We start from the raw sequence: 27,069 nt of genomic DNA on the forward strand, positions 1-27,069 counted from the left end.
CATAATTTCTCTCTATTCTTTTATAATTCATCTTTGGAACAGATTTAACTATTTTTTTTTTTTGTTTAAACAGCCATTATCAAATTTTATTCTTTCTGGCACTGAACTTATCTTTCACTTTTAATTTTAGTTTAAAGCATTCTAAATGCTATTTTGTTGTAGAGACATGTTCTTAAGCAACTGCAAGAGATATTTCCTGCACTAGGACCTCCACCTCTGAACTATTGAAGTTTTGATTCATTAAATTGTATCTTGTTTCATCTTCTCTAAACCATTTAGATTAGGGACGACATGAGAATTCATAAACATGCCGTCGATCTTACAAATCTCTTTTCTCTTCTTCCTTACCTATTTATAAGCATTACACATAGCAATGGCCAGAGATGTTATGACACAGGAAACTTCACAACTAACAGTGTTTATGGCGAAAACCGCTATCTTATCCTCTCAAATCTTGCTTCTAATGTATCGGCAAATGGGGGTTTTGTTACTGCAACTATTGGCCAAGACACCAACAAAGTTTACGCTCTTGCAAATTGCAATGGTGATTATTCTCTAGAAACTTGTTTCAGATGTGTCAATGCCTCAACCCAAAATCTTATAACTAACTGTCCCAACCAAAAAGAGGCACTTTCATGGGGAGGAGATAACATTCCGTGCATTGTACGCTATGCGAACCGCTCTTTTTTTGGACTACAGGAGCTTGACCCCTTTGTAGCTGTCTATAATACGGGTAATATTACTATGAATCTGACACAGTTTGATCAGACGTGGGAAGGTTTAATGGACCGCTTAGCCACAAAAACTTCTACCGGTTCTTTTAAGCTCAAGTTTGCAACTGAAGAAGCTAATTTGACTTACTTTGAGAAGATATACGCATTAATGATGTGTACTTCAGACTTATCACAGAATAATTGTGACTACTGCCTACGGCAATCTGTATTATACTATAAGAATTGTTGTCATGGGCATCGAGGAGGTTTCGTTCAGAGGCCTATCTGTCTTTTTCGCTGGGATTTGTATCCCTTTTATGAATCTAAAGAAGATGCTTCTTCGCCATCTCCACCACCAACACCTAGTATTTCCCCTCCGGAGATATCTATGACAACTCCTGCAGGTTAGTTCTCACTCGATGTTTTTACTTCTATTATTCCTCTGAGCAGTTTCTTTCTAAGTTAAAAAATTGTCATGTATATTGACTGTGTATATTATATCTGCGCCTATCGTGATTTTGTTGTGAGAAAAAGGAGGCATTGAAGCTGTAACTGTTGGAATTATTGTTCTCTCTATAATTATCTTCGTATCCCTTGTTGCTTTCACTTGTGTCCTTTTGAGGAGGAGAAAGGCAAAGCATGAGAAAATCAAAAAGCAAAAATTACAAGGTTAGTCATTTATGCATTATATTTTATCTTATGTGGATTATAAAAATTTTATAATCCACATAAAAATTATAAAAATTTTATGCTTCTTTCTTAAAAAAGATTGTATTTTGTTTTCTGCCATTTAGTCTTATTGCAACATTTTTCTAGATATGCACATGTATTACATATATGAAACTAAATTAATGTTCCTGACTGGATTTGTGCAATCTATTTAGTGATTTGGTTTTTGTGAATTTTTAGATCCAATCAAGCGATTATTATTAGTTTGGGAAAAACGATGCAAAATCATTGTAGGTATAGCTCAAGGAATTCTATACCTTCATGAAGATTCAAGAATAAAAATCATTCATCGCGACTTGAAAGCGAGCAATATACTTTTAGATGCAGATATGAATCCAAAAATTTCAGATTTTGGAGTGGCAAAATTATTTGAAATGGACCAAACTCGAGGTGATACAAGTAAAATTGTTGGAACTTTGTAAGTATATGCAAGAAGATATCAAGAATCTTAAGTTTTAGCACTTCCTTTATTTGGCAAAACAAAAATTTTGGAGTTGCATCTGATCATGTTTAGCTTTGGTTTCCTTTATAGCTAATTAATTTTAAATAACGATATTTTTCAGTGGGTATATGGCTCCTGAATATGTAATGCATGGACAACTCTCAGTGAAGTTAGATGTTTTCAGTTTTGGCGTGTTAGTCTTGGAAATCATTAGTGGCCATAAGAACACTAGTTTTTGTAATGGAGACGAGGGAGAGGACCTGCTAACTTATGTAAGTAGAAATCTTTTAACTATTTTATTTTTTTTCATTTTCTTCTGGAACCAGATTCGGAAAGATCATGAAATTTGAAAAATAAAAGAAAGGCACTAACATTGTTTGTGCATATTGTTCATTGTTCATAGGCATGGAGAAATTGGAAAGAAGGGACAGCTTTCAATATTAGTGATCCCATTTTGCGAGGTCGTTCCAGTAGTGAAATAATGAGATCTATTCATATTGGATTACTATGTGTTCAAACGAATAAAGCTGATAGACCAACCATGACTTCAGTTGTTCTCATGCTTACTAGCGGCTCTGTCTCTCTCTCGGTGCCTTCAAAACCTGCATTTTATCTGTACACAACCGCGGGGCAGGATGATCCAAGTATCACTTTACGTGGTAGATCAAAAATCAATAATGTCCAATTTACAGTGAATGAAGCTTCAATTACCGAGTTGGAACCTCGATAAGATATAAGGATGCTGGATCTTTAAGCTTGTTAGTACTCTACGTTTGAGTTTCAATAATTTTTGTAAGCAGCTAGACAGTAGCAGAATACCGGCATTCCTGCGATTTTGATCTGGAATAATATTCTTTTTTCTGAAAACACTGATGTGAATTCCTTTCCTTTATTCTTCAGAATTTTAAGGACACTGTCTGAAATAAATTAATTTATAGTTTTCTTTCTTTTGAGTCTGGCCATTCTTCACCTTTCTTTGCTTTTACTCTTGTTGATAGGGGTTTAGACTTTAGACTGATTAATTAGGGGCATAAAGCAGGTACAGATAATACAAGAAATTAAGGGAATAAATGGTCAAGAACGTCTACAACACTCCAACTTTTCTATCCCAATTAATAGAGACTTTGATTTTTCTGGTGTCTTAATGTTGGAATGGTCAAGCATCTTTATTCGTTGATGTGGACAGAAGTTGAATATATGACATCTGTCTATTCTTTTATGTCAGGTTCAAATTGAATTGATTTAATTATTTCTTTGTTCTAACACCTGTTATCAAATGTGATGTACTTTAACTATTTTACTATGAGGGAAACTAAGGCTGCTTTTTATAATAGTATTCTATAAGATCATCATTACTTCACTTTAGGTATTGTATTAACTAACTAATAATTATAGATCAATATTATCAATTATCAATCATTAAATATAAATGAGTATAATTAACTATTAAAATAATCTATCCTTCCACAGAACTTTCAACAGTAGTCAAGTCGTGTTTGGTTACAAACTTAGAATATGAATAAATCATTAAATATTATTTTTAAAGTTATGTTAAAGTCGTCTTGATGCCAAACTTTTTCATTTAGACTTTTATTATCACCCAAAAACATTGGGAAATTTTCTATCGTTGGATTACAACCGCCAATGGTCAAATTTAGACTCGATATTGTTAGTTTCAAGTTTCAACCATAAAAATGACATTTTGACTCTCTTTGAGCAATGTAATGTCCTACTTGCCCCTGAAGTTTCATTGTAATTTCGTTAATTTTTTTAAAACAATCTAATATTAAAAAAAATTAAAAATTGGCAAATAATTTTTATAAAAAATTTAAGAAAATTTTACTGATAATTTATATAATTTTTTTTTAGAGAATAAAATGTATTTGAACTTTAAAATATTCTTATAAAAAAAATTTCAAAATGAAAACAATATCAAGTACCAAAATAGTACAAAATATTTATCAAACAGTATAAAAAAAAATTAGAATTACCTTCCTGTTGGAATTTTGGCTACTCGCCACGATCTCGACCAAATCGTGACCAAAAAATGTGATTATTGTGTAATCTCACCAGATCTACCACATTCTAGCCCAAATCTACCACAGTTTGGCCTAGATTGTGACCTAGAACTCTAGACACAACGGAAATAGAGCATCAAATTCACTGCAATGTGATCTAGTGCTCCAAATTTTAGCAATTGTGAATTTTTTTTTTTTTTTTAATAACTTTGATCCATCTAAATTATTTTGTTTAACTAATCCAATGACTGTGATATTTAGGTTAAACTTTTTTGTTTTAAAGTTTATAATAATTATATAATTTATTTAATGGTTTTTTTTTAAAGTTTATTTTGTTTCATTAAACAATGTCTATTTTGCCTCTATTCCCATTAAATTTAACTGAAGAAACTAACAGTAGGTCTCTATGGTAGTTTCTGATAATATGTAATGACCTAAAAGGACATTTTATTTCTTAAAATATTTTTATAATTTTAAATTTGTATTTTATAAGTATTTAGAAAAAGATTTAATAAATTATTAAAACTAATAATTAATAAAAAAATAAAAAAATTATTGACTGACCAAAATACTACTATTGATCAATGTTGACCATCGGTTGACAACCGTTGACTGGTAGTTGATCAGCAGTTGACCACCACCAGTGGCGATATCAACCACTTTTATTTTAACTTTTTTAAATTTATAAATAAATTATAAAATTATTTATTTAAAAATTCATAAGTTTATTTAAGTTAATTTCATAATTTGAGGAATTATGTATAGGTATATTTATTTTTAGAAATAATCTGATTTTTATAAGCTATCCTTATTAGCTTTTAGATTTTTTTTTCTATGAAACTGATTATTTATTTTAAACTTAATCAATTTCAAAGAGTTATTTATAAAACATTTTTCTTTTTATAGTTTAAGAATTAAATGATTAAGGCTGAAGTTACAAAAATCTGAGTGGCACTCTTCCGTAATAAACAAGATTGAGATGAGATTTTATATCGAGAGGTGATGAGGTTCGTTGAAGGGTGATAAACAAAAGAAAAGAAGAAGAAATAAAAGCAGTGGAGATATTTTTGTTCAAGAATCAGTAATGTGGTTAATATGAAAAAAGAAAAAAGAGATCAATTGATTAAGCAGACAATTCAATGAATAAGAGTCGAACGAATTGTCTACGACTACGCGTAGAGGAAAACGACAGATGATCTCAGTCAAATTTATGGAAACTTGAACCTAGAAAAGATATTCTTCTACTCAATTCATAGACAACAATAATTTTAAAAGAAGAAACACTGACCACATGATCTCACTTCCGGGCTTCATCTGCCTGAAAAATGTTGGCCAATAAAGGAAATGAAGAATCTTTGAGTTCGCCAAAATAACCATATACCCTGTTATCGAGGATATACTTCAGTAATTGATGCATCATCAACAGAACATGGTATCGACTTGCTTTTTGATTGATCAAAGTCAAACTCATTTGTTGCCATGCTAGCCTCCGTTCTACTACCAAGGAAAAATGCTGGTTGTTGAGGTGCTGGAAGAGTAACAGAGTAACTGTTAAGCATTAGAACTATTGTTGCCATTGTGGGTCTATCAGCTGGATCTTCCTGGACACATAACAACCCCATATGGATGCATCTAATCACTTCATTTCTCGAGTAAGACTCTGTCAAAGTCGAATCTAACAATTGCAACGGTGTCCCGTCCCTCCAATGTTTCCAAGCCTGAAATAGTAAATTAGTCAGGATAAATGAGCTTCTGCTCTAACTCTTTTATTTCCCCACTCTCTATTTGCATGTAAAGATACTAACTCTAACAAAGGGGAAATACAATATATAATTTGCCTACATAGCTCACGAGATCCTCAGCACCATCTGTTTGATAGAAATCGCTATTCTTCTTGCCAGTAATGATCTCTAGTATTAGAACACCGAAACTATACACATCGGATTTCACTGAGAATTGTCCATGCATAGCATATTCTGGAGGCATGTAACCACTGTACAATGGAGATTATGTTACTATTAAAGATAACAAGGAATTTTGAAAATTAATTGAAAAAAATTTAGACATTATTTTATAGATGTTATGCCTAGAGCTATTTGGTATATCAAAGAAAGAATGCATTTATGATATAAGAAAGCCCAAAGACGCATTGTAACTTTTTGCTGTGAATTTCAAGTAGATATTGGTAAACCATCATTAGACATTTTTTCTCTTTCCCGATGATTCAATAGTTGGGACTATACAATTAATGAATGAATTCATTTATCTGTTTTCCTCAAATCAAGTAGTAGTTAAAACTTACAATGTCCCAACAATTCTGTTTGTATTCACTTGAGATTGATCAACTCCAACTATCCTTGCCATGCCAAAATCAGAAATTTTTGCGTTCATATCTTCATCTAACAATATATTGCTAGCTTTAAGATCACGATGTATAATTCTCAATCGAGAATCCTCATGAAGGTAAAGTATTCCTCGAGCGATGCCTCCAATTATCTTGTAACGTTTTGACCAATCAAATTCTACTTGTCTTTCAGAGTCTGCATATATCAAAATCAAAAATCTCAAATTAAACTATTTAGGAGTTGAGTTCAAATGCACAAGGAAGTAACTCTGCCCATCTACAAAGGATGAATAAAAGAATCCATTTGGTCTAACGCAAAACAAGGATATTAGACTGATGAATAGTTGAAATTCATGGAAACAATTCATACCGTAGAGAAAATAGTCAAGGCTTTTGTTCGTCACAAATTCATAGACAAGAATCTTTTCTTCTCCCTCCAAGCAAAATCCCAGTAGTCTAACCAAATTTCTGTGTTGAAGCTTGGCTACCAATACGACCTCATTCTTAAATTCTTCTGCCCCTTGCCCAGAGCTGCTTGATAGCCTTTTTACAGCTATTGCTTGTCCATTAGGAAGTATGCCCTGAGAATATTCATTAAAAAACCGTTAAATCATCTGCTGAACCGACTATGTCTAAATAAATACAACAGGAATGCTATACCTTGTAAACTTCACCAAATCCACCTTCGCCCAGCTTGTTATCAGTTGAGAATTTTTTTGTGGCTACTTCAATTGTCCCCAAATCAAATTGCAAGGACTCTATTGTTGTAATAACATCATTTCCAGCTGCACAGCCAGAAAATAAATAATTTAGTCTTCCGAAAGATTGCAAATATATAACATTTATGCACAGACAATGGGAAGTAAAAGATTGTTTGGATGGTTAATAAAATAGCTTTTTAAAGATTTACCATTATCTTCCGGTGGAGGGCTATTCTTCTTTCTTGCTCTCCTAATTAGGAGGCAATAGCCGGCTATGAAAAGCACTACAGCGACAACAGTTGGAGCAATGATGGCTATGATTATTGGAGATGAAATTCCGCTTTTTCCTGCAAGAACAGTAAAAGTTTTGTTTTGTACACTAGGATTCAGAAGTACTCAGTTCTTGTAAAAAGCTCAAATTTTTAGTGTAAAGTCAAAAAATAGCTATAAGCTGTAAAACAATATTATTATCATCTCTGTTTTTCCCCTCAAAACATCTTTAGAAATGGTCTAATAAAAAAACAAATGAATAAAAATTTGGCAGTGCGTTCAACTTAAAATAATAAATAAACAAATATATTCTCAGTAATTTAAAATGATAAAGCATAATTTTACTTGAAATAATGAAAAAGAAATAAATTTAAATCAAAGTGCGTTAGTTCAACTCTACCTTCAGGGCTAGCTACAGAAACAGGTGGGGGAGGAGAGAGCACAGGCGTCGGTGGCGGTGGCGGTGGCGGTGCGGCAGTAGCTGTGTCATTATAAAACGGGTACAACTCAAACCGGCTATAACAACTTGGAGAAAAAATTCTTCCTCCCTTCTTATCAGACGGCAAACCTCCAAAAGATTGTTGAAGACAACTATTACATTCAAGACTTGATAGGTCTGGTGTGCACTGTACGAGACAGTACAGTTTTTCAAAGGTTGTGAAATTTTCCTTTCTTGTAGCAAATCTTTTAGAAGAATCTGCAGCCTGAGTTGCTGCTTCGTTCATTGTATTCCCTAGTAGCTGCTTAAACCGGGCTGGTTCTGTAACATTATTTACATTGTACAACAAAATCATTGGGCTAGGGTCCATAGTAGAAAAGATAGACACGTTTGAGTAGCGAAAAAGGCACTCCTCGTACCATATTACAGTATCTTTTTGAACGGGACACAGTTTAAGAGCATCTGAGGTAGCAAAATTGACACAGTCTCGACAGGTGGTGGGACTGACATCAGCACGGCAAAGAAAGAGACCATAGACCTTATTAGGGTCTTGGCCTGCGGTGGCGTTGTAGAAACCGTTGGAGAATCCATTGCTGCGGGTGGCATTAGAGACAAGTGAAGAAAGGAAAAAATTAAGGTTGGATTGATAGGTGCTATTTCTGGAAAAAGTTGTTGCGTTCGAGCAATCGTGATAAAGGTTTTTTCGGTCAGCTGCACTTATCAAACCGAGCTGAACAAGAAAGAACATGAAGAATTTCAAGGAAGGCATTTTGATTCTCAGGCTTCTGCTTCAGGACAACCTCGTATTAATATCTCTACCTAGTTCTTTAGGATTAATCAAATTTATTAAATAATTCAATTCTATTAACAAATAGAAGAGATAATATATAAAAATTAATTTCATAAATAAATAGTTTCCTCCTCATTCACAGCTTGGTTATTCATTTTTTTGGTAATCTAGTCAACAAAGTTAAGTCAAGCCAATTAATTTCCATCTGTTGGTGGAAAAAGGATAGAAATGATGGCTATGATTAACAATGGGAAATTAATTCGTTTGACCAAATTAAATAAGGGGTTAGAACCAAAATTTCATGCGCAAATTTGGATTGTTCTAATAATCCCTTATTATTGAATTTTAAAAATAAATTTAAATAAAAATTACTAAGCATTTTTTTAGTGTTACTTTTAAATTTTTTCTGACAATGATGAATTTGATACATATAAAATGTTTAGAATAGACTTTTTTTTTTATTAAACACGTATTTTTAGTTATTAAAATATATTAATAATAGTGATTTAAATTAAAAAAAAAAAAAATGAAACTGACCAATATAGTCATTAAAGATGCCCGGAATCGAAGACGCACCTAGTGAACAGTGATTTCGCTAGCCCGTTCCTAACTTTTTAATTTTGAAAAAGGGCGAACGACTTGTACATACCCAAAGTTTACTGTAATGACAAGTTGGTACCCAAAAGGTTTTGAAACGACAAATAGGTACCTTCCGTCATATTCTGTTAGTGATTTTTGTTTATTAATAGTGAAAAGACTAAAATGCCCTTCAAAGTTTCAATTTTTGTTTTTTATAAATTTAAAAATTTCTAAAAAACCCCCTAGGTTTGCTAATTTAATTAAACACCCCCATATATAAAAAGTTTGTTAAATGACAAAAACACCCCCACCACCCCCAATGCCAGATTCCGGCCACCATCGCCGGAATCTGGCCGGAAAACTGCATTACGACACAGATCCCCATCGGATCTGTGTCGTAAAGTGCCGATGTGGCCTTTTCAGGCCAGATCCGCCACGGATCTGGCCGGAAAAGGCCAGATCTGGCCGTCGAAGCAGCAGCCAGATCTGGCCTTTTCCGGCCAGATCCGTGGCTGATCTGGCCGGAAAAGGCCAGATCTACTGCCAGATCTGGCCGTCGACGCCGCAGATGGAGTTTTGCGGCGTCGACGGCCAGATCTAGCCGTAGATCTGGCCTTTTCCGGCCAGATCAGCCACGGATCTGGCCGGAAAAGGCCAGATCGACGCGTTACGACACAGATCCGACGGGTCTGTGTCGTAACGCAACTTTCCGGCCAGATTCCGGCGGTGGTGGCCGGAATCTGGCACTTGCCGGTGGGGGGTGTTTTTGTTATTTTATAAAACTTTTATATATTGGGGTATTTAGTGAAATTTGTAAACTTAGGGGGTTTTTTGAAATTTTTAAATTTATAAAAAAACTAAAATTCAAACTTTTAAGGGTATTTTAGTCTTTTCACTATTAATAAACAGTAATAAACAGAAATCACTAACAGAACATGACGGAAAGTATCTATTTGTCATTTCAAAACCTTTTGGGTACCAACTTGTCGTTACGATAAATCTTGGGTATGTATAAGTCGTTCTCCCTTTGAAAAATTGTCTATAGGACAAAAATCATTTATCTCCCTTAGACGTTTTAAAATTCACATTAGGTCCAAATCTTTAGTATATCATCCAAAAATCTCCCCTACGTTAGTTTTGGCCATTAAATGTAATTGAAGACCATGTTTGATTATTAAAATGATGAAAGAACTTATAGATGGGCAAAAAGATTATTGGCAATCTAATTTGATTTGACATTTTGATGAAAATACCTTTAGCGGGCATTTGGTTGGGGGTTATGTGGGATTAATGGGGTAATGTCATTTTATATTACTTGATTACCATGTTTGGTTGTCAAGTAATATAAGATATCGGTAATCTTCAAATACCAATAGTGGTTACTATTGGTAATATGGGAGGTAATCTGATTACCTTAATTTTCTTAGGTATTCTGAGATTACTAGGGTTATCATTTTTTTTTACAATTTTATCCCTTATTAATAAAATTTTTGGACAATAATACCCCTACTTTAAAACAAATTTACATTAATATCGTATTTCAATTTTACCCATATTTAATTAAAATTTTGGACAATAATGCCCTTATATTTAAAATAATTTACAGACTACCACTGTCACCCAGCCACCACCACCACTGCCATCCAGCCACCACCGCTGATAGCGAGCCAACCACCATGGGCCGCCACGGGAAAATCACCGGAGTCCCCAAAAAAGAACGAGATTCGGTGGGAGACTTTGGGAGGCTTCGATATGGCCGTTTTTGGACAAATTGATGGCCAAAAACTGCCATATCGGGCTAGATCTGGCCAGAACTATTCTAGCCATTTCCGGTCAGATTGATGGAACAGGCCGTTAACGGCCAGATCCATTGATCTGGCCTGATATGGCCGTTTTCGGCCATCAATATGGCCAGAAATGGCTATTTCAAAGCCTCTTCGTCACGGTGAGGTACTCACGGGTACTTTTGGAGATTTTCGACGGTGGTTTGTGGTGGCGGCAGGAGGTGGGGGTGATTTTGTCATAAATTAAAGTTTTATATAAGCGGGGTGTTTTAGCTAAATCTGAAATATTGGGGGTTAAAAAAAATTATTTAAAATTAATAATAAAAATAATCTTATATTAATATTTAAAAGGGGGACAATTTAGTAATTTAAATAACATACCCACCAATTTATTCCCCATAACCAAACATATTAATATAACATACCCACCAACTAGCTAAACACATTTTTTTAAAGATTCCCAGTAATCTTCCAAGGTAATCTATCTTTCTAGTAATCCAACATTCCCAGTAATCTAACATTCTTGAACCAAACGCCCCCTTATAGTGTCTTAAAATTACGTACTAAAGAGGATATTAACTGATATGTTACCATTGTAATGTAGATGTTGTAAAAACACCATTGAAGCACACACATGGGATAAAAAGCAAGGTTATCACTCCCAAACAAAAAAACCAAATCATATATTCCAGAGTTTAAGAACACAAGGAAAGTGTTGCATTTTGTTATTGAAGATGGTAGAAGGAAAATTAAATGCACATATCAATGCAGGTTTGATCAAATTTAAGAACACAAGATGTGGTTATTGATGTTAAAATAATAAGATGGCTGAACAATCAAGGAACAACTGATATGATAAATCACCACCGAATTATATCAAGTTTGGATACTGGATTGAATAAGCAACCACAAATTGTTTTTAAACTTTCATTAATAAAAATAATCATAAAAAACCTCCCTATTACGGCTATAACAATCTTTTTATAGTTTGCCCTAATCAAATAGACCTAGAAAAAAAACATTAAACAATTATCACAAAGAGGTCCCAAAACATTCTAAAAGTTCAATAAACACAAAAACTCTAGAAGTTTGCAAACACACCCCTAAAAGATTAAAAAAAATGCCTAAAAACCCATCTAAACGATTCCAAAAGGCTAAAAAATGACGAAACTCGTTTTACAATCCTAACTTGTTTGACCGTTTCGGAGTGCCACACCAAAATTCGTCGTATTCTGACATTGTCGGCACTATTTAGCACTGTTACTGCTCATCACTGTTCATACAATACTGTTCACTATTCATATGACACTGTCCATTACTACATCAGTTATTGAGTTGGCATTCGAATTTCAGAGAGCTATGACAATCCAAACAACTGTATTTCTTTTGTGTACAAAGACAATGTTCATTTTTAGGTTTTGGACATCAAAAGCTTGACCTAGAGTACTGCACAAAATCACTCCATGCTCCAACATAGACATAACACAGCCCACGGTCTTGAACAAAATCTACTAGCTTGCATACAAATACCATAACACAACACGAGTTCAAATAGCATTTCGATTTTTTCAAAAATATATATTTTTTATTATTCTCCATCGCCTTTTGAATTGACATGAATCTTGCAAAGGAAGATTTGTTCCAATAAACTTTTTCTATCTAATCATGGGTTTCAGGTCAAATGACGATTTCACCGTTTCTTCGAGTACATTTAACAGCCAAAACTTGTAAATTCTAGAAGTTTTCTACTGTGCAAGAATAAATGAATAGCTCCGAGCTAGCTATAGCTCATAGTAAATGCGCGAATACCTCGGACCAGATAATTGTCGAATCGGTCATCACAGCCACAAAATTAATCTTAATTACTGTAGTTAGCGGTGAGTAAGGTCGAATCCACAGAGAGCAATTACTAACAACCTAATGTATATTTGAGTAATGATAATGAAATTGGCAAATTAGTTAACTAAAAACTAACGCTAATTAATTCCAAGTAATTAAGAGTACAAAATTAATTGCTAACTAAAACTCAATATTAAAGGTGTAACACTTTCGGATTCAATTCGACCCAAGACTAACTTCTACAATTCCTTGCCTTGCTCTCACACTTCCTAAACCTACAAGGCTAGGCGAATGACAAGATGATCTTTCATAGGTATGATCTATCCTATCCCTCCAGTAATTTAATCACATATTGATTAGGTAAAGACTATATCTAAGTATAATCTATCATGTCTCTCTAATGACTCAATCAGAGATTGATTGGCTAAAGACTATCATTGATTAACCAAGAACTCTACAATTTAATACCACTAATTGGTACAACGCTAATGAATACAATTCATCAATATGTATCATCCAATCAACTAATTACATAACAAATAAATTCAAAGCACAAATGATACTAAATGCAATTAAAGCTTGGTTGCAATTTGAATTGAAGCAATTGAAAGCAATAATCAACATTCAAATCTCAAACCAACATTCATTTGTGTAATGGACATTATCAATCCAACACGTCAAGCATCAGAATAATATTAAAGCATCGCAAACAAACTGAAACCAAAGCAAATATAATCTAAATACAAGAAACTTAACCAATCCAATTGTTCAGACTCAATCCAACTAGTCAATAGCTGCTGTGAAGAACCGTGCTCGTTGATCTTGGTTTGGCCTATATCAAAACGGGCAACTAGGAGCTCAGTTGCTCATGGTGGTGTCGATGGTAGCTGGAAGGACTGAAATGGTGCTTGCCATGATGGAAAATGAGTCAGTGGTAGTTAGAGAAGGTGGTTTGTGGCCGAGGAAGACCAATTCTAGTGGTGGTTCCTGGTGGCAAAATTGCAATCAAACTTGTTGGGAGATAGATCAGGTGTTAAGGAGTCCTAATGTCGTTGAAAAGTAAGTGAAATTTGGCAAAGAAGCTGAATGGTCACGGTGGAAAACAAAGAGTCACGACCATGAATCTCGACAAAATGAAGTGGATCGGTGACAAGAGAGCACTGGGAAGGTATATCGATAACCAAGGAGTCGAAGGGTCATCAGAAATGGAAGAAAAAGGCCGAAATATGAAGCGTCATGACTGTGGAAGGTGAATATTGAAACAAATATGTATTTTGGGTAGGATTGGTGGTGTGCTATCGTAGGCAACCAAGATTAAAACCTAAAAACACATGTAGTAGTGTGAGTAAGGATCGTTCCCACGGAGAGTGTCTAGCTGAGTTTTATGTTATGTGAACAAGGCTTTGGGGAGGGGGGGTGGTTTGAGGAAAACGGAAACAAAGGAAAAACAATTCAAATTAAATTATCAAAATCAATCAAAATAACAAACCTTGGTCTAAGTCAACATCCACCATCGGAATTTTACAACTGATCATCGATGAAAATATATATCAATTCATACTTTGAATATTCACCGTTGGAACTATTTTCCTATCTCTCCTTAGTTGCAATTAATTAGGAAACAAGTGATCTAATTAATCTTACTACTAAAGAACCCAAGACAAGCGCTAAAGGTTTAACCTACTGGCAGCCTTAAGAACTAGAGAGATCGATGAAGTTGAACAACACAAACACAAGCGGTTGTATTTAATTCAGTCGAGTGTTCTTCTTAAGAATTACTAATTCCTGACGCAACAAATTCTTAACTCTTAATTGGTCACAAATTAGGGGGATCAAACAATTATGGATTTGATATTTAATTTAGCAATAGATTGCAACAAATAATAAACTAGTAGGCCTCCTAGTAATTAAGTGAAACAATCATGAAAATAAGCATAGAAGAACATCCAATACTCAAACCATATATCAAACACTAAAAAAAGATTAGATCTCACAGTTTTATTGATTCCGAGGCCTTCATTTCCTTCGACCAAGTTATGAAAATTTAGCCGCTCATGGCCGTCATGAAAATTCAAAGGAAAAGTTGAAGAAAAACAGAAGGAGAGGCATGTGTAGTCCTGGTCTAGTCTCTCTCCCCCCTTTTTAAAATATCCAATTCAGATCTTTTTAATCTACTAAATCTCCTAAAAATATTCTAATATCCTAAAATAACATATATCCTAATCTAATCAATTGAAAATAAAATAAAGTCCTAATATAAAATAGGAAAGTGGTGTTTCCAGCTATAACTTGCATGCAACAGGTCTTCAAAACTTCCAATAATAAACTGCCTATTTGACTTGCATGACAAGGCAGAATATTCCAGAATGTTAGCAGTGTAGGTGCATCAAATTCAAGCCCAATTAAAACCTTGATGCAATGAGTATCTCTCCAAACTCAAAACATGAAAGTTATAGATCTCTTTCTTAGGGTTCCACAGCATTTTGAATCATCTCAATCAGAGCTTGGATGAGAGAGTTATGCCTAGATTACGAAGCAATGTCGAAACTGTCCGAAATCACCTAATTGGTTTCATTTTGCATATAATGCCTCCCTTTGCATCCTAAATCAAAATAAAATAATAATGAGTACATTTAGGCACCAACTAAGTATAAAAGACTTGACATTAAGGGGAAAAAAATATGACATTTTGCATTCTCATCATTGGATAAGATAGGATTGAGAAAAATGAAACAAACATTTTGTACTGTGTGAATTCCACCCAATAGTCATGGAGAGTGAGATGGTACTGTGTGAACGCCATCCGGCCGTACCTCCGGTAAGATGAGGCCATGACGTTTAGTAGAAACAGAAATAGAAACAGAAATAGTATAAGGAAAGAATTAAGAGTAATACATACGAGGACAGGCAGATAGAGGGTTTTACTTACTGAGCATTATTTTGTGCTCACCCCGTTATTTTTCCTTTGTGGATGCAGGACCTAGGTGTTGATGCAGTCGGAGGGGCGTCGGCAAGCGAAGAGCAATAGCTACACTGTTTCCCCTGTTTTTTCTTTTAAAAATGACTTTTTTGTAAACAATACTCTTTGTGTATAAAAGACATATGACATATAATGAAAAGAAAGTTTTTGGGCCCCATTTTCTATTGTTATTATGCATGCATTGTATTAGCTTACAGCAGTTGTTACACGTGCTTAACTACTTTTGCCGCGGCGAATAATAGACTTCGCCGCGGCGAACCTTCATGAGAATTCTAAAATTACAGAATTTCCCTCCGCTTGCTTCTTTGCTTAAATCTTCGATCTTCGATGCTCTCCATGGGAACAAGCTTCATAGTGCTTCACTTTGCTTCAAAACTCTCCCAAATTCTGAGATCCGTTTACTTCTAGGTCCAGAAACTCCAATTCGCTCATTATTTTCTCAAAATGTCCATTTTGGCCTGCAACACAAAATGTATAGAATTAAGAAGCAATTCAGGCATAAATGAACTAAGAAGTATCTAAAATCCGGCCAAAAAGCCTAATTAAAACAGTATAATTCTCGGATTATCAGGCAGCTGTGGTCTTTGCATTGAAGATTTGGAGGCATTACCTTTATGGTGCCAAGAGTAATATCTACACCGATCATAAGAGTTTGAAGTATTTCTTTACACAAAGGGAGCTGAATATGAAACAAAGAAAATGGTTAGAGCTGGTTAAAGATTATGAGTGTGATATTAAGTATCAGCCGGGAAAAGCTAATGTAGTAACCGATGCATTGAGCAAGAAAGCTTATTTGTCTCGACTCACAAAGCAGAAAGAGTTAATAGAAGAATTGTGTAAACAACAGATTGAGGTCATATCAGGAAGGATTGCCAGGTTGGAGGTGCAGTCTACTTTACTAGAAGAGATCAAAGAAAAGCAAGTAGCTAATGGGTGGTGTCAAAAAAAAATTTAGCTAGTGCATGAGGGCAAGACACCAGAGTTCCTTTTGGTCGATGGTGTCCTCCGTTTTAGGAATCGGATGTGTATTCCTTAAGATGATGAGTTGAAGAAGAGAATTCTTACAGAAGCTCATGACACCCTATACTCTGCTCATCCTAGAGCAACCAAGATGTATCAAGACTAAAAGAAAGGCTACTAGTAGCCAGGTATGAAGAAAGATATTGCAAATGTTGTAGCTAAGTGCTTGGTTTGTCAACAAGTGAAAGTAGAACACCAAAGACCGTCAGGGTTGCTTTAGCCATTTAGTATTCTTGAATGGAAATGGGAGAGTATTTCCATGGATTTTATTACAGGTCTCCCTAGAGTGTAGAAAGGGTATAATGCAGTATGGGTGATTGTAGACAGATTGAGTAAATCAACCCATTTTCTTCTGGTGAAGGAGAGTACCACTGTAGATCAATTGGCCCAGATTTACATGAAAGAGATAGTGAGACTGCATGGAGTACCCAATATATAGTGTCAGATAGAGATTCCAGATTTGTTTCAGCTTTCTAGACTAGTTTACAGAGGAACTTGGGTACCAGATTGGCTTTTAGTACCGCCTATCGTCCTCAGACAGATGGTTAGATAGAGAGAACAAATTAGATACTTGAGGATATGTTGAGAGCATGTTGTATAGATTATAGAGTATCCTGGCATGAGATGTTACCGTTGGTGGAGTTTGCTTATAATAATAGCTACCAGTCTATAATTAAGATGGCTCCTTACAAGGCCTTGTATGGTAAACGGTGTAGATCTCCACTTCATTGGGATGAGATAGGTGAGAAAGACGAGTTGAGTACAGCTCTTGGGCTAGAAATGACTCAGAAGATGATAGAAGATGTTAAATTGATCAAAAGTAGAATGAAACAAGCCCAAGATAGACAGAAAAGTTATGCAGACTTGAAGAAGAAAGATGTTGAGTTCGAAGTGGGTGATAAAGTTTTTCTGAAAGTTTTCCACCTTCAAACGGGTGATGCGTTTTGGTAGCAAAGGAAAGTTAGCATCGAGATACATTGGTCCATTTGAAGTGTTACAGCGAGTAGGGAAGGTAGCCTATAGGTTGGTACTACCACCTAGCATGGATAGAATTCACAATGTATTTCATGTCTCGATGCTTCGGAAGTGTGTAAGTGATCCCTCCCATATACTGAGCATAGATGATGTGAATGTAGAAGAGAATCTTGTGTTTAAGGAGCGTCCAGTTCAGATATTGGACAGAAAGATTAAAGAGCTCCGAAACAAGAGTATCCCTTTAGTGAAAGTCCTCTGGAGAAGCCATAACGTTGAAGAGGCTACATGGGAGGCAGAGCAAGAAATGCAGAATAGTTACCTGGAGTTGTTCGTTTGAATTTCGGGGATAAAATTCTTTTAAAAGGGGGGGGGGGGGGGGGGGGAAGTGTAACGCCCCCTTTTTGAGGTACGTAGTTTTGTATGCTTATTTTTGTCTTGGTGTTGTTTGTTGGCCCTAAGTTAAATTGATATGTTGTTATTGTTGATTGGTTGCCCTTGGTTAAGTTTGTAAGGTGCTAAAGTTGCTTGGATGCCTTGAATTTGGTGAAGGCTTGGAGGATTATGGAAGTGCAGACTTTGCCTGGGCGAAGAAGAAGCTTCGCTGCGGTGATGTATGCTCTACATTTTTTCGTCGTGGTGAAAATTCAGCTGATTTTTCTAGTGAAGTTTCTAGAGAATTTTCCATAGGGGTGAAGTGACCATTCTACCCCTAATTAGCAGGAAAAGTGGGGAGTGAAATGGAAGGAAATTTCAAGGAGAATGCATTGGAGTGGGGTTGGATGTGTAAAGAATTAAAGGGTAAAGACGAAATTTCCAAGAAAGTGCAAGGGCAAAATGGGAAAGAGTGCTTATTTGTATGAGCTAACAAGGGTTTAGCCTTAGAAACCCTCCCATTCTTTACACCCCATACACTTCCACTACTCTCCATTTCTCTCAATTCTTAATCCATTTTGCTAAGGAAATTGAGGGCTTTTGGTTGGATTTTGACAAGGATTTGATCCTAAGCATCAAGAGGTAAGGATTCTTGCTCTAGTTATGAGATTAATTTGAGTAAGTGTTGAATTCTTATAAAGTTTATGCTTAGGGTTTGAGAAAGAGAAGAAGTCTAACGAAGATAGTGAGCTTTTGTGACGGTACTCAAGAAAAAGGTAAGTAAATCCAACCCTAACCCTTGTCTGAGCAAGTAAAGCATAGAGATTGTTTTATATGAATTGTATATGAAGTTCATATGCCTGAGATTTGTGTATGAAACTTGTTATTGAGTTTGATGATGATCCATGAATGGGTTTTCTACATGAGAAGGGTTGGTTGAGTTGATAGAATTTAATAGAAGTTGGGTTGAATTTAGAAAGAGTTTAAGAGCATTTATGAAGTGTATTTTCTTGGCTAGGATTTATGATGATTTAAGGGAGTTTTACTCTAGTTATGGATGGTTTAAGAAAGAAGGAGAAGTATAATTAAAGTAGAATTTAAGTATGCATGCTTGTTGTTTGATGAAATACCTAAGAGAAGCATATGCATGAATAGGGAAACTTACTTTTTGTGCACACTGCATGTTTGCATTGCATAATTGCACCAAAGAAAGAAGCATAAGCATGAACCATCCACGTGCATATATTTGCATGTGCATAAGAATTTAAAGAAAGAATAAAGAATTTTTAGAATAAAGAGAAAGAAAGGAAAGCACTAAAGAATTCAAGAAAGAAAAGTGCTAAAGAAGGAGAAAGAATAGGTTGTTACGAGGGGAAACCGTGGGTGATAATTAGAAAAATGCCCACATACATGCCACCTTAATTGAGTGCCTAAGAAGAAGAAGAATTTGTACGGCCCATAAGAGTGTATGTGGATGAGGGTTGTACCAAAGAAAAATTTCCTACATGCACGCCACCTTAATTGAGTGGCCTAAGAAGAAGAAAGAATTGTACAGTCCGAAGAGGCATGGATGAGGATGTACTCACTCACACGGCCAGGGTTTCGAATCCATGCATCAATCGAGTTCAATCGGCAAAGACTAAGAATAGAATAAGAATGAGATAGAGAAGGAATAAGAAAGCTTGAGCAAGCAAGAAAAGAAAAGAAAAGAAAGAAAAGAAAAGAAGAGCTTGAGCAAGCAAGAAAAGAAACAGAAAAAGAAATAGAAAGATGAAAGAAAACTCATGTCTATGCATTAGCATATGCATTTCATTCATGCAGTTACCTGATTCCATCATGGTTAGTGAGAATAGAAAGAAAGAATAGAGAGTAAGAAATAATAGAAAGAAAGAACATAGATAATTAGAAAGAAAGGAAAGAACAGTGGGAACTAGAAACAGAGAAAGAACAAAGAAAGAATGAAGAAGAAAAGAATAGAGTAAGGAAAGAACCAAAGTGTAAGTCACGGGGATAAAGGAGTAGAGGATTTACTACTAAGCTTTTTGTGCTCACCCATGTTTTTCCATGTTTTGCAGGAAATAGGTGAGAAGCGGTTGGATGGACGTTGACAAGCAGAGAGAAATGACATTACTGTCTACTGTTGTAAAAGCTTTTGTATATGTGATTTGCTATGTACAGAATAATATATATGTAAGTAAAGAAAATTTTGGGCCCAACACTTATATATTAAGAATGTATATTACATAGTATATTTGTAAGTTACTAGTAGAAAAGAAGGTATTACAACAACTCTCTTTGAATCCTAACTGTCACCCTTACAGGGAAGCACGGTATCGTATCGCTTACAATCTCCAACCATAGTCTTATAGTTATGCTTCAGAAAATTTGCACAAGGATAAAAACTAAATATCAGCAAAAAAAAAAAAAAAAAAAAAAAAAAAAAAATCCAAAACAACTAATAGGCTGCCAACATACTTTTTGAACAAAGAAAAATTATCATACAATGAACTTTTCAACTAATCTTTTCAATGTTGGAGTTGGGCCCTAGAGCCAATCAATTATTGTGGAATGGACTCTTTGTGTAATGTTCATTAATCAATAAAAAGGCATTTTATTCTATATCGCGTAAATCATTATTATTGCAATATGTATTGATATATGTCCTTAGAATGGTAGAACCGTGACGAGGGTATCAAGTGTTTCAAATCTTGATAGTGAGAACCCTATGAGAACATATGGTGGCCATTCTAGAAACGTCCGTAGCCCCAGTATATTTGAAGTAAGGGCAAAGTAATACGGTAAGGCTATCATAGTATTAAACGACCGTGTCGAAAGGCAGTGACTGATCTCACTTGTCAAGGTTGTTTGGTGACAACACTAGTGCAACACATGGGTGCTTGCTGTAGGCGATTACACCGCAGCAAGTTCACTGGACTGACCCACTAGAGGATTCCATATGGATGGAACCCCAGTGTCTATGGAACAAATCCTCTAACGAATGGGGGTGCATGTGATCCTAGCTTGTATCACCAGAGCCTTGTGCACTGATTGGTGTAGTTTGACACTAGCTAACGTAGTTCTTTTCAGAGTTGTCAATACGATGGTGATTGGCTGCATCAAGGAGTGTATCAAGACTATGGTGGACTGACAGAGGATTCATCACTCTGGGTGGGGGAGAAAGTTATCTCACGGCGCAATTCAGTATATGGCAATGACACTAAAACTGTGGCCACAGTGGGATTGAGTTGTGCTCTATCCAGTTTATAATACGGGTCATGGTCCAGAAACTGAATAAATAATATGAGAGTAACCGAAAGTTGACACTATTTCTATGCCTGTCTTGTCGATTAACGTATGATGAAAGGATCGAATTGCACGGTAACCATATCTGACAGGTAGCTACTTTGCTGAATCCACGATCTATCGGGTGGCCATGATGCCTTGTAGGGGCCAATCTTGGTTGTGTATTAGTGAGACGATTAATTAGTGTTAATCGCGATACTATACACTGTCGATATGATGAGGAGCCTATGGGTCACATACATAGAAGACAATTTAAGATCCAAGAAGAAAGAAGGGTGTTTTCGTCGTTTAAGGCGAAAGGGTATTTTGGTAATTTCACAGTGCAATTAAATTTGCTGAGGTCGTAGCCTTTATTTAATTTGTTAGAAAAATTAAATAAGTGAAATTACGTTTAAATGTGTGTTCGCACATATTTAAATATATTATCATTATTTTTAAATGTTAATATATATTTAAATATATATTAACTGATTTTAATTGAGATAATGATGGAAAATAAAATAAATCAAATTGGGAGTGTTTGGCAACATGGGGCGTTTGGGTTGAAGCCCAAGCCTATTCTGTATGGGATTAGGGCAACTTAATTAACTATAAAAGAAAAATGTGTTAATTAAATTAGATATGATTTTTCCTTTGAAAAATACAGTAGCCCCTTTTGGAAAAACACTCCCACGGTAGAAACAAGATTGCCTAAAATCAATTTCAATTGATTTGTTTTTCTTCTTAATCTTGAAGCCAAAGAGGATCTAGCAAATCCCTCTTTGGTTCTTTTTGAGATTGTCTTCGTGTGGACTACGCAGGTTCGATCCTACACTTGGATCAGTAGCAAAACGTTCAAAGACAATCGTGGAGGAGCCTCCAACGTGCGTTTGTTTCTCTTAACTCATGTTTAATATTTTTGCAGATTATTATTATGATAAAATTGTAAAATCATACCCTTGATCTTGGCTCATGTAAACGATCCTGTTATATATTATAATTTTTGTTTCCGCTGCGTATACGGGACCGTTTACTAACAGTGGTATCAGAGCCTAGGGTACTGAATTTTACAATTTTTAAATGGATGGTTGATAACATGCGTTTGATTGATGATATGTTGCCACATTGAATCTGCTGAAAATCTGTCTTAAAAAACATGTTTTAAGAAACTGATTAATCGATTAATTTAATTTGTTGATGATCTGCTGGTTTGGTATAATGGTTGGTGGATTTTTGTTGAGATCAATGTGTTTGATTGATTGCAAAATCCATTTAGAGTGTTTTTGGTTACTGTATGAACAGATCCGGAGCTACAGATCTGTGTACGCTCGCCGCAGTGATATAACTCATCGCTGCAGCGAACATTGTTCACGCTGGTGTTGGTGACGAAACCAGCGCTCGCCGCGGTGATATAACCCATCGCCACGGTGATATAATCCATTGTCGCGGCGATCGTCCTCTGGATGAGCGCTGTATGAAAAACAGCACTCGTCGCGGCGATATAACCCGTCACTGCGGCGATCGTGGAGGAGCCTCCAACGTGCGTTTGTTTCTCTTAACTCATGTTTAATATTTCTGCAGATTATTATTATGATAAAATTGTAAAATCATACCCTTGATCTTGGCTCATGTAAACGATCCTGTTATATATTATAATTTTTGTTTCCGCTGCGTATACAGGACTGTTTACTAACATTCAAGTTTATGACCAAAAAAAAAAAAAAAAAAGGGAGCATCATACAATGTAAATGAACATAAAAACCATACTGCACAACTCATTACTAATCCTGCCATCACAACAGTTAACAACTCAAAACACATCTAAAACATCATTAAACTAAAACTCAACTGAAGCATCAATTGAAAAGCAAGCATGCAAACTTAGTCTTCCACTTAATAATATTACCTCTAACAAGATTACAAGAGAATGTAATGGGCTGATGAGCCCATCATCACATAAACAATTCAGAAAGCTTTTGAGTGATGTTATTCAAACTCCTGTGAAACTCTTTTAAGCCTTATATTATTAAATAGAAATTTACTTTGTAATTTTTTTCTAATCTTTTTTCACCAAACCTAACCAAAGCTTAAACCCTTTGTATAAATGATGGGAAAAGGAGAATAAATATTTTATCCTGAGTCCAAAATTAAAGAAAGGTTTTTTGTGGTTTCCTTGGTTCTGTTTGATTTAGAAATTATGGTATAAAGTTGAGTGGTGATGGTGAGCCAACCTAAAAGTAGTGACCTTCTTCTAATAATAAGCTGCCTAATCTTATAATGAGATTTAATATTTGTCCTTCAATCATCTAATGTTTTGACATTCAATCAAAATATAACAAAGAAAGTAATTTGCCCGTTATATAATAAAGCAACGAAAAATCTAATGCATCATAGCCAGCCCTGCAATTTAACACTTCTAACACAACAATCATAGCTAGCCCTGCAAACAATCATGCAACCCCTGCAGCCCTACTGTAGGGCTTGCATGATTGTTTGGTACAATCATAGCCAACAATCATGAAAGCCCATATTGGTAAGGCTGGCCTCGCACAGCGTGCGCAACGCTATGCACGTTGTGCATGGCCAGCCTTGCCAATATGCAGGCCAACCCTACAGCCCATGAATTTCGACCACCTCCTGCCATCCCCAGCCTACCAAACTCCCTGAAACAACCTTCTTACGGCCTCCCTTGCCTTCCCCTATCCTCTGGAACCCAAACAAAGCCACTCCACCAATGCCCGCTGACTACTCGACAAAACGCCGCAACCACATCTCCCCCAAATTTGCACAAATCAATCCATTTTCTCATCTAATTAAAAAAAACAAGTTAAAAACGTACCATTTCTTCACCAGCGTCCTCCTCCTCGCATGCATTCTTGTCGGCGTCCTCCTCTTCAGAACCATTTCTGATTCTTCTCTTTGTTCTTGTGCCACCGTCATCTCCTCTGCCTGTGGACCACCTTTACTCATCAGATGATCAACCAAAGCGTCGTCTTCGACAGCCTTTGAACTGTTGGCGCTGCCGAAGTCTAGGATTCAAAGTGGGGTTGGGTTTTCCTTCTCTTTGTGAATGTCAGCCATTGTTTCGTGTAAGGAAGCTTTATGATTGAAAATTTGCTAGAATTTAGGCACTATAGTCACCGGAAATCGCAGAGAAAGGAATAGTGTTCGTCAGTCGTTTTTTGGGTATATGGCTCGATTAAGCAATTTTGAAGGGTGGGGGCTCATTTTCAAATTTCAAAATTTAAATAACTTTTGCTAATTATGATTTTACCCATATATGTTTAAATCTTTTTAGTTTAACCTATTTTACATGTTTATTGAATCCTAAGTGTGCCAAGTATCTTTTCTAAATTAAAAAAAAATCAAAAAGATTTTGAGGGTGATTTTGTTATATGCAAACTTGGGATGTCCGGGGAGTTAAATTTCCTCGTTTCGCACTCCGTCTAGCTTATCTCTCTGCCTCACCACCTGTAAGACAGAAGAAACAGCAAATTACCCGCCATTAATAGACCAAAACAGTGCGTTCCACCCCTCTTTCTCTGTTGATTTGCTGTTAATTTATTGTATTGATTTTTTTTTAATTTTTTGTAATTTTTTTTTCATATAAATTAGAGAAAAAGAAGAATATGCATCCTCCTTTGACGTTGCATAGACACCCCATGTGTACTGAAGTGAGTTTTATTGCCTTTGTTTTTATTTATTTTGTGGTTTAGCAAGTGCTTTTGATTGTTGATGTTTCTGCAAAACCACCTACTTAGTAAAGATTGGCTAAAAGGGTGCATCTGAAAGTGCTTTTCCCAATTTCAAAAAGTGTTTTTTTGTGTGTGTGTGTATTTTTTGTAGTGTTTTGGTTGGTATTAGACAGAAGCGCTTCGTGGTAGAGAATTTTCTGGTGTTTTACGTAAACTGTTTTGCTCAAAAATGTTGTCTTATATGTACTTTGAAACATATTTGGAGTTCTGAAACAGATTTGGAGTTCGTTTAGCAATTTCACTTTTTTAATCTTAATAAAAAAAGTGCTTCTGCGTTTATTTTTTCAATAGTGTTTCAATAGAAGTGCTTTGAAATAAATTTTTGGAGTTGTTTTGGCAATTCCGTTTTGTTGTTTTTCTCCTAAATAAAAAGGGCTTTTAGGTTTATTTGCTCAAAAGTGTTTTCTATTGAAGTACTTTCAAACACACTTGGCGGTTCTTTGGGCAGTCCCCCTTTTGTGTTTACTTTGTAGAATTTGGTGTGCAATAGAGAAAAGCGCAGCCAGGTTTATGAACATTTAAGGTGTTTTCACTTGAAAGTGCTTTCTATAAATGCACTTCAAAATGCATGACTTAAACACTACAAAATTGGTTTAAAACAACACTTTTGAATGAAGTATTTCTCAATGCACACTAGATATAATTTATAACTAGAAGTTTATTTAATTTTGGTCTGCATTGAATATCAGATTATTAAGGAGTTTCAGAAATGTCATATAGACCATCCTATTGGGAAATTCTTTGGCGAGTGTACAAAACTCAAAATAAAGCTTGATCGACGTTTCCGACAAGAAGTGAGTTATATTGACTGTATAACACTTTTTTGTTTCTGTTTGTCTGGTTGAAATCCATATATGTTTTGTGGTAAAACCTTGAGTTTATTTCGCAGAAAGCGGTGAAGAGCAAGGCGAACTTCGAGGAGAGTACGAAATTGAGAGAAAGGCTTCAAGCATTGAGGAAGGAAAATGCTGAAGCAGAAGCTTAATGTTGATTGTTACTGCATAGCAGGTCACAGTTTATAATTATTGGTTTAGTGACCTAATAAACCTTCAAGGATTATTCAGGTAATGTGCTTCTTTAAGTATTGAATTTTTGGTAGTTTTGTTCTCTTCTAGAAAATATACACAACAATTTATGACTCTTACTAAATTTGTATTATTGTATATCTATAGACATTCTATATTGTTTCTCAAATGAAATATAATAGCACATGTGATAGTGATGTGGACCCTTATGTTCTGATTCCCTTTTGAGTACTTTTTGGTGGCTTTTTTAGCATTAATTTTGCAGTTTAATTTAGTAGTAGCAAGATAAGATTTTATGAACGACCAGTGGTTGATTGTGTTGATCAAATGATATTATGCTCGAAGCTCATGAAGTTGGTTAATTTTTTGAAGTACTAGAGCTCCATGTTCTGGCGACAAAACTGGAATTCTATTGGAATTTGTCTCTTCTGTTATGCATCAGATTTTCTTATATTTTATGATAAACATCTTAGGTGAATTCAGCTTGATTTTTGCTGTTGATTAGGTGTTAATGTAATGTGATGTGTCTGTAGTAGTTAGTAAAGTATGGCTGTTTAATTTTGATTGTAAGTCTGCTGCAGAGTAGGTGTAACTGCAGTGCAAACCATGTTTATATTCAGCATTTCTGTTCAATGAAAGACAATTCCCATGTGAAACATTCTTGAGTGTGTGTGTGACCTAACATAACAGCTACATTTTCCTTAGAATTCTCCAGCTCCAAAACCATCATTTGGTGTCAGAGCCACCATAATCCTCAAAACCAAAAAACCTCAACTCCCTTAAGATCTCCTCCATGGCAACAAATCTAGCACCTCTTTCTACACCTATCTTCAATGGTGAGTAGTACCATGTTTGGGCTGTCAAAATGAAAACCTATTTGAGAGGCCATTCCTTATGGAAATATATGGAGGAAGAGAGACAAGTCCCTTAACTTGGAGCAAACCCAACACTGAATCAGATTAGGATACATGAAGAGGAGGTTGTAAAGGCTCCAAGAGCACTCTCTTGCATC

The 27,069-nt window shown here is 35.4% G+C and overlaps 3 protein-coding genes across 3 annotated transcripts; 2 read left to right on the forward strand and 1 right to left on the reverse strand.

Annotated features, from left to right (window-relative positions):
- The first annotated feature begins 291 nt into the window (after window positions 1–291).
- LOC116113555 (cysteine-rich receptor-like protein kinase 17) lies at window positions 292–2,686 on the forward strand. The gene is made up of 5 exons (XM_031399702.1): window positions 292–1,117; window positions 1,248–1,382; window positions 1,623–1,860; window positions 2,006–2,156; window positions 2,288–2,686. The coding sequence occupies exons 1-5, from the start codon at window positions 292–294 to the stop codon at window positions 2,612–2,614; spliced, it is 1,677 nt and encodes a 558-aa protein (XP_031255562.1). The 3' UTR covers window positions 2,615–2,686.
- Window positions 2,687–5,287: 2,601 nt separating this feature from the next.
- LOC116113558 (cysteine-rich receptor-like protein kinase 10) lies at window positions 5,288–10,264 on the reverse strand. The gene is made up of 8 exons (XM_031399705.1): window positions 10,234–10,264; window positions 7,618–8,403; window positions 7,157–7,294; window positions 6,907–7,031; window positions 6,617–6,827; window positions 6,205–6,442; window positions 5,745–5,895; window positions 5,288–5,620 (listed from the first exon to the last, which is right to left on the reverse strand). The coding sequence occupies exons 1-8, from the start codon at window positions 10,262–10,264 to the stop codon at window positions 5,288–5,290; spliced, it is 2,013 nt and encodes a 670-aa protein (XP_031255565.1).
- A 14,642-nt stretch (window positions 10,265–24,906) lies between these two features.
- LOC116113552 (COX assembly mitochondrial protein 2 homolog) lies at window positions 24,907–26,056 on the forward strand. Its single transcript, XM_031399699.1, has 3 exons — window positions 24,907–24,951; window positions 25,722–25,826; window positions 25,922–26,056. Exons 1-3 carry the CDS (start codon window positions 24,907–24,909, stop codon window positions 26,015–26,017), a joined length of 246 nt encoding a protein of 81 aa, XP_031255559.1. The 3' UTR covers window positions 26,018–26,056.
- Window positions 26,057–27,069: the final 1,013 nt, after the last annotated feature.

Source organism: Pistacia vera, unplaced genomic scaffold (genome assembly GCF_008641045.1).
Source record: "Pistacia vera cultivar Batoury unplaced genomic scaffold, PisVer_v2 Contig683, whole genome shotgun sequence".
NCBI lineage: Eukaryota > Viridiplantae > Streptophyta > Magnoliopsida > Sapindales > Anacardiaceae > Pistacia > Pistacia vera.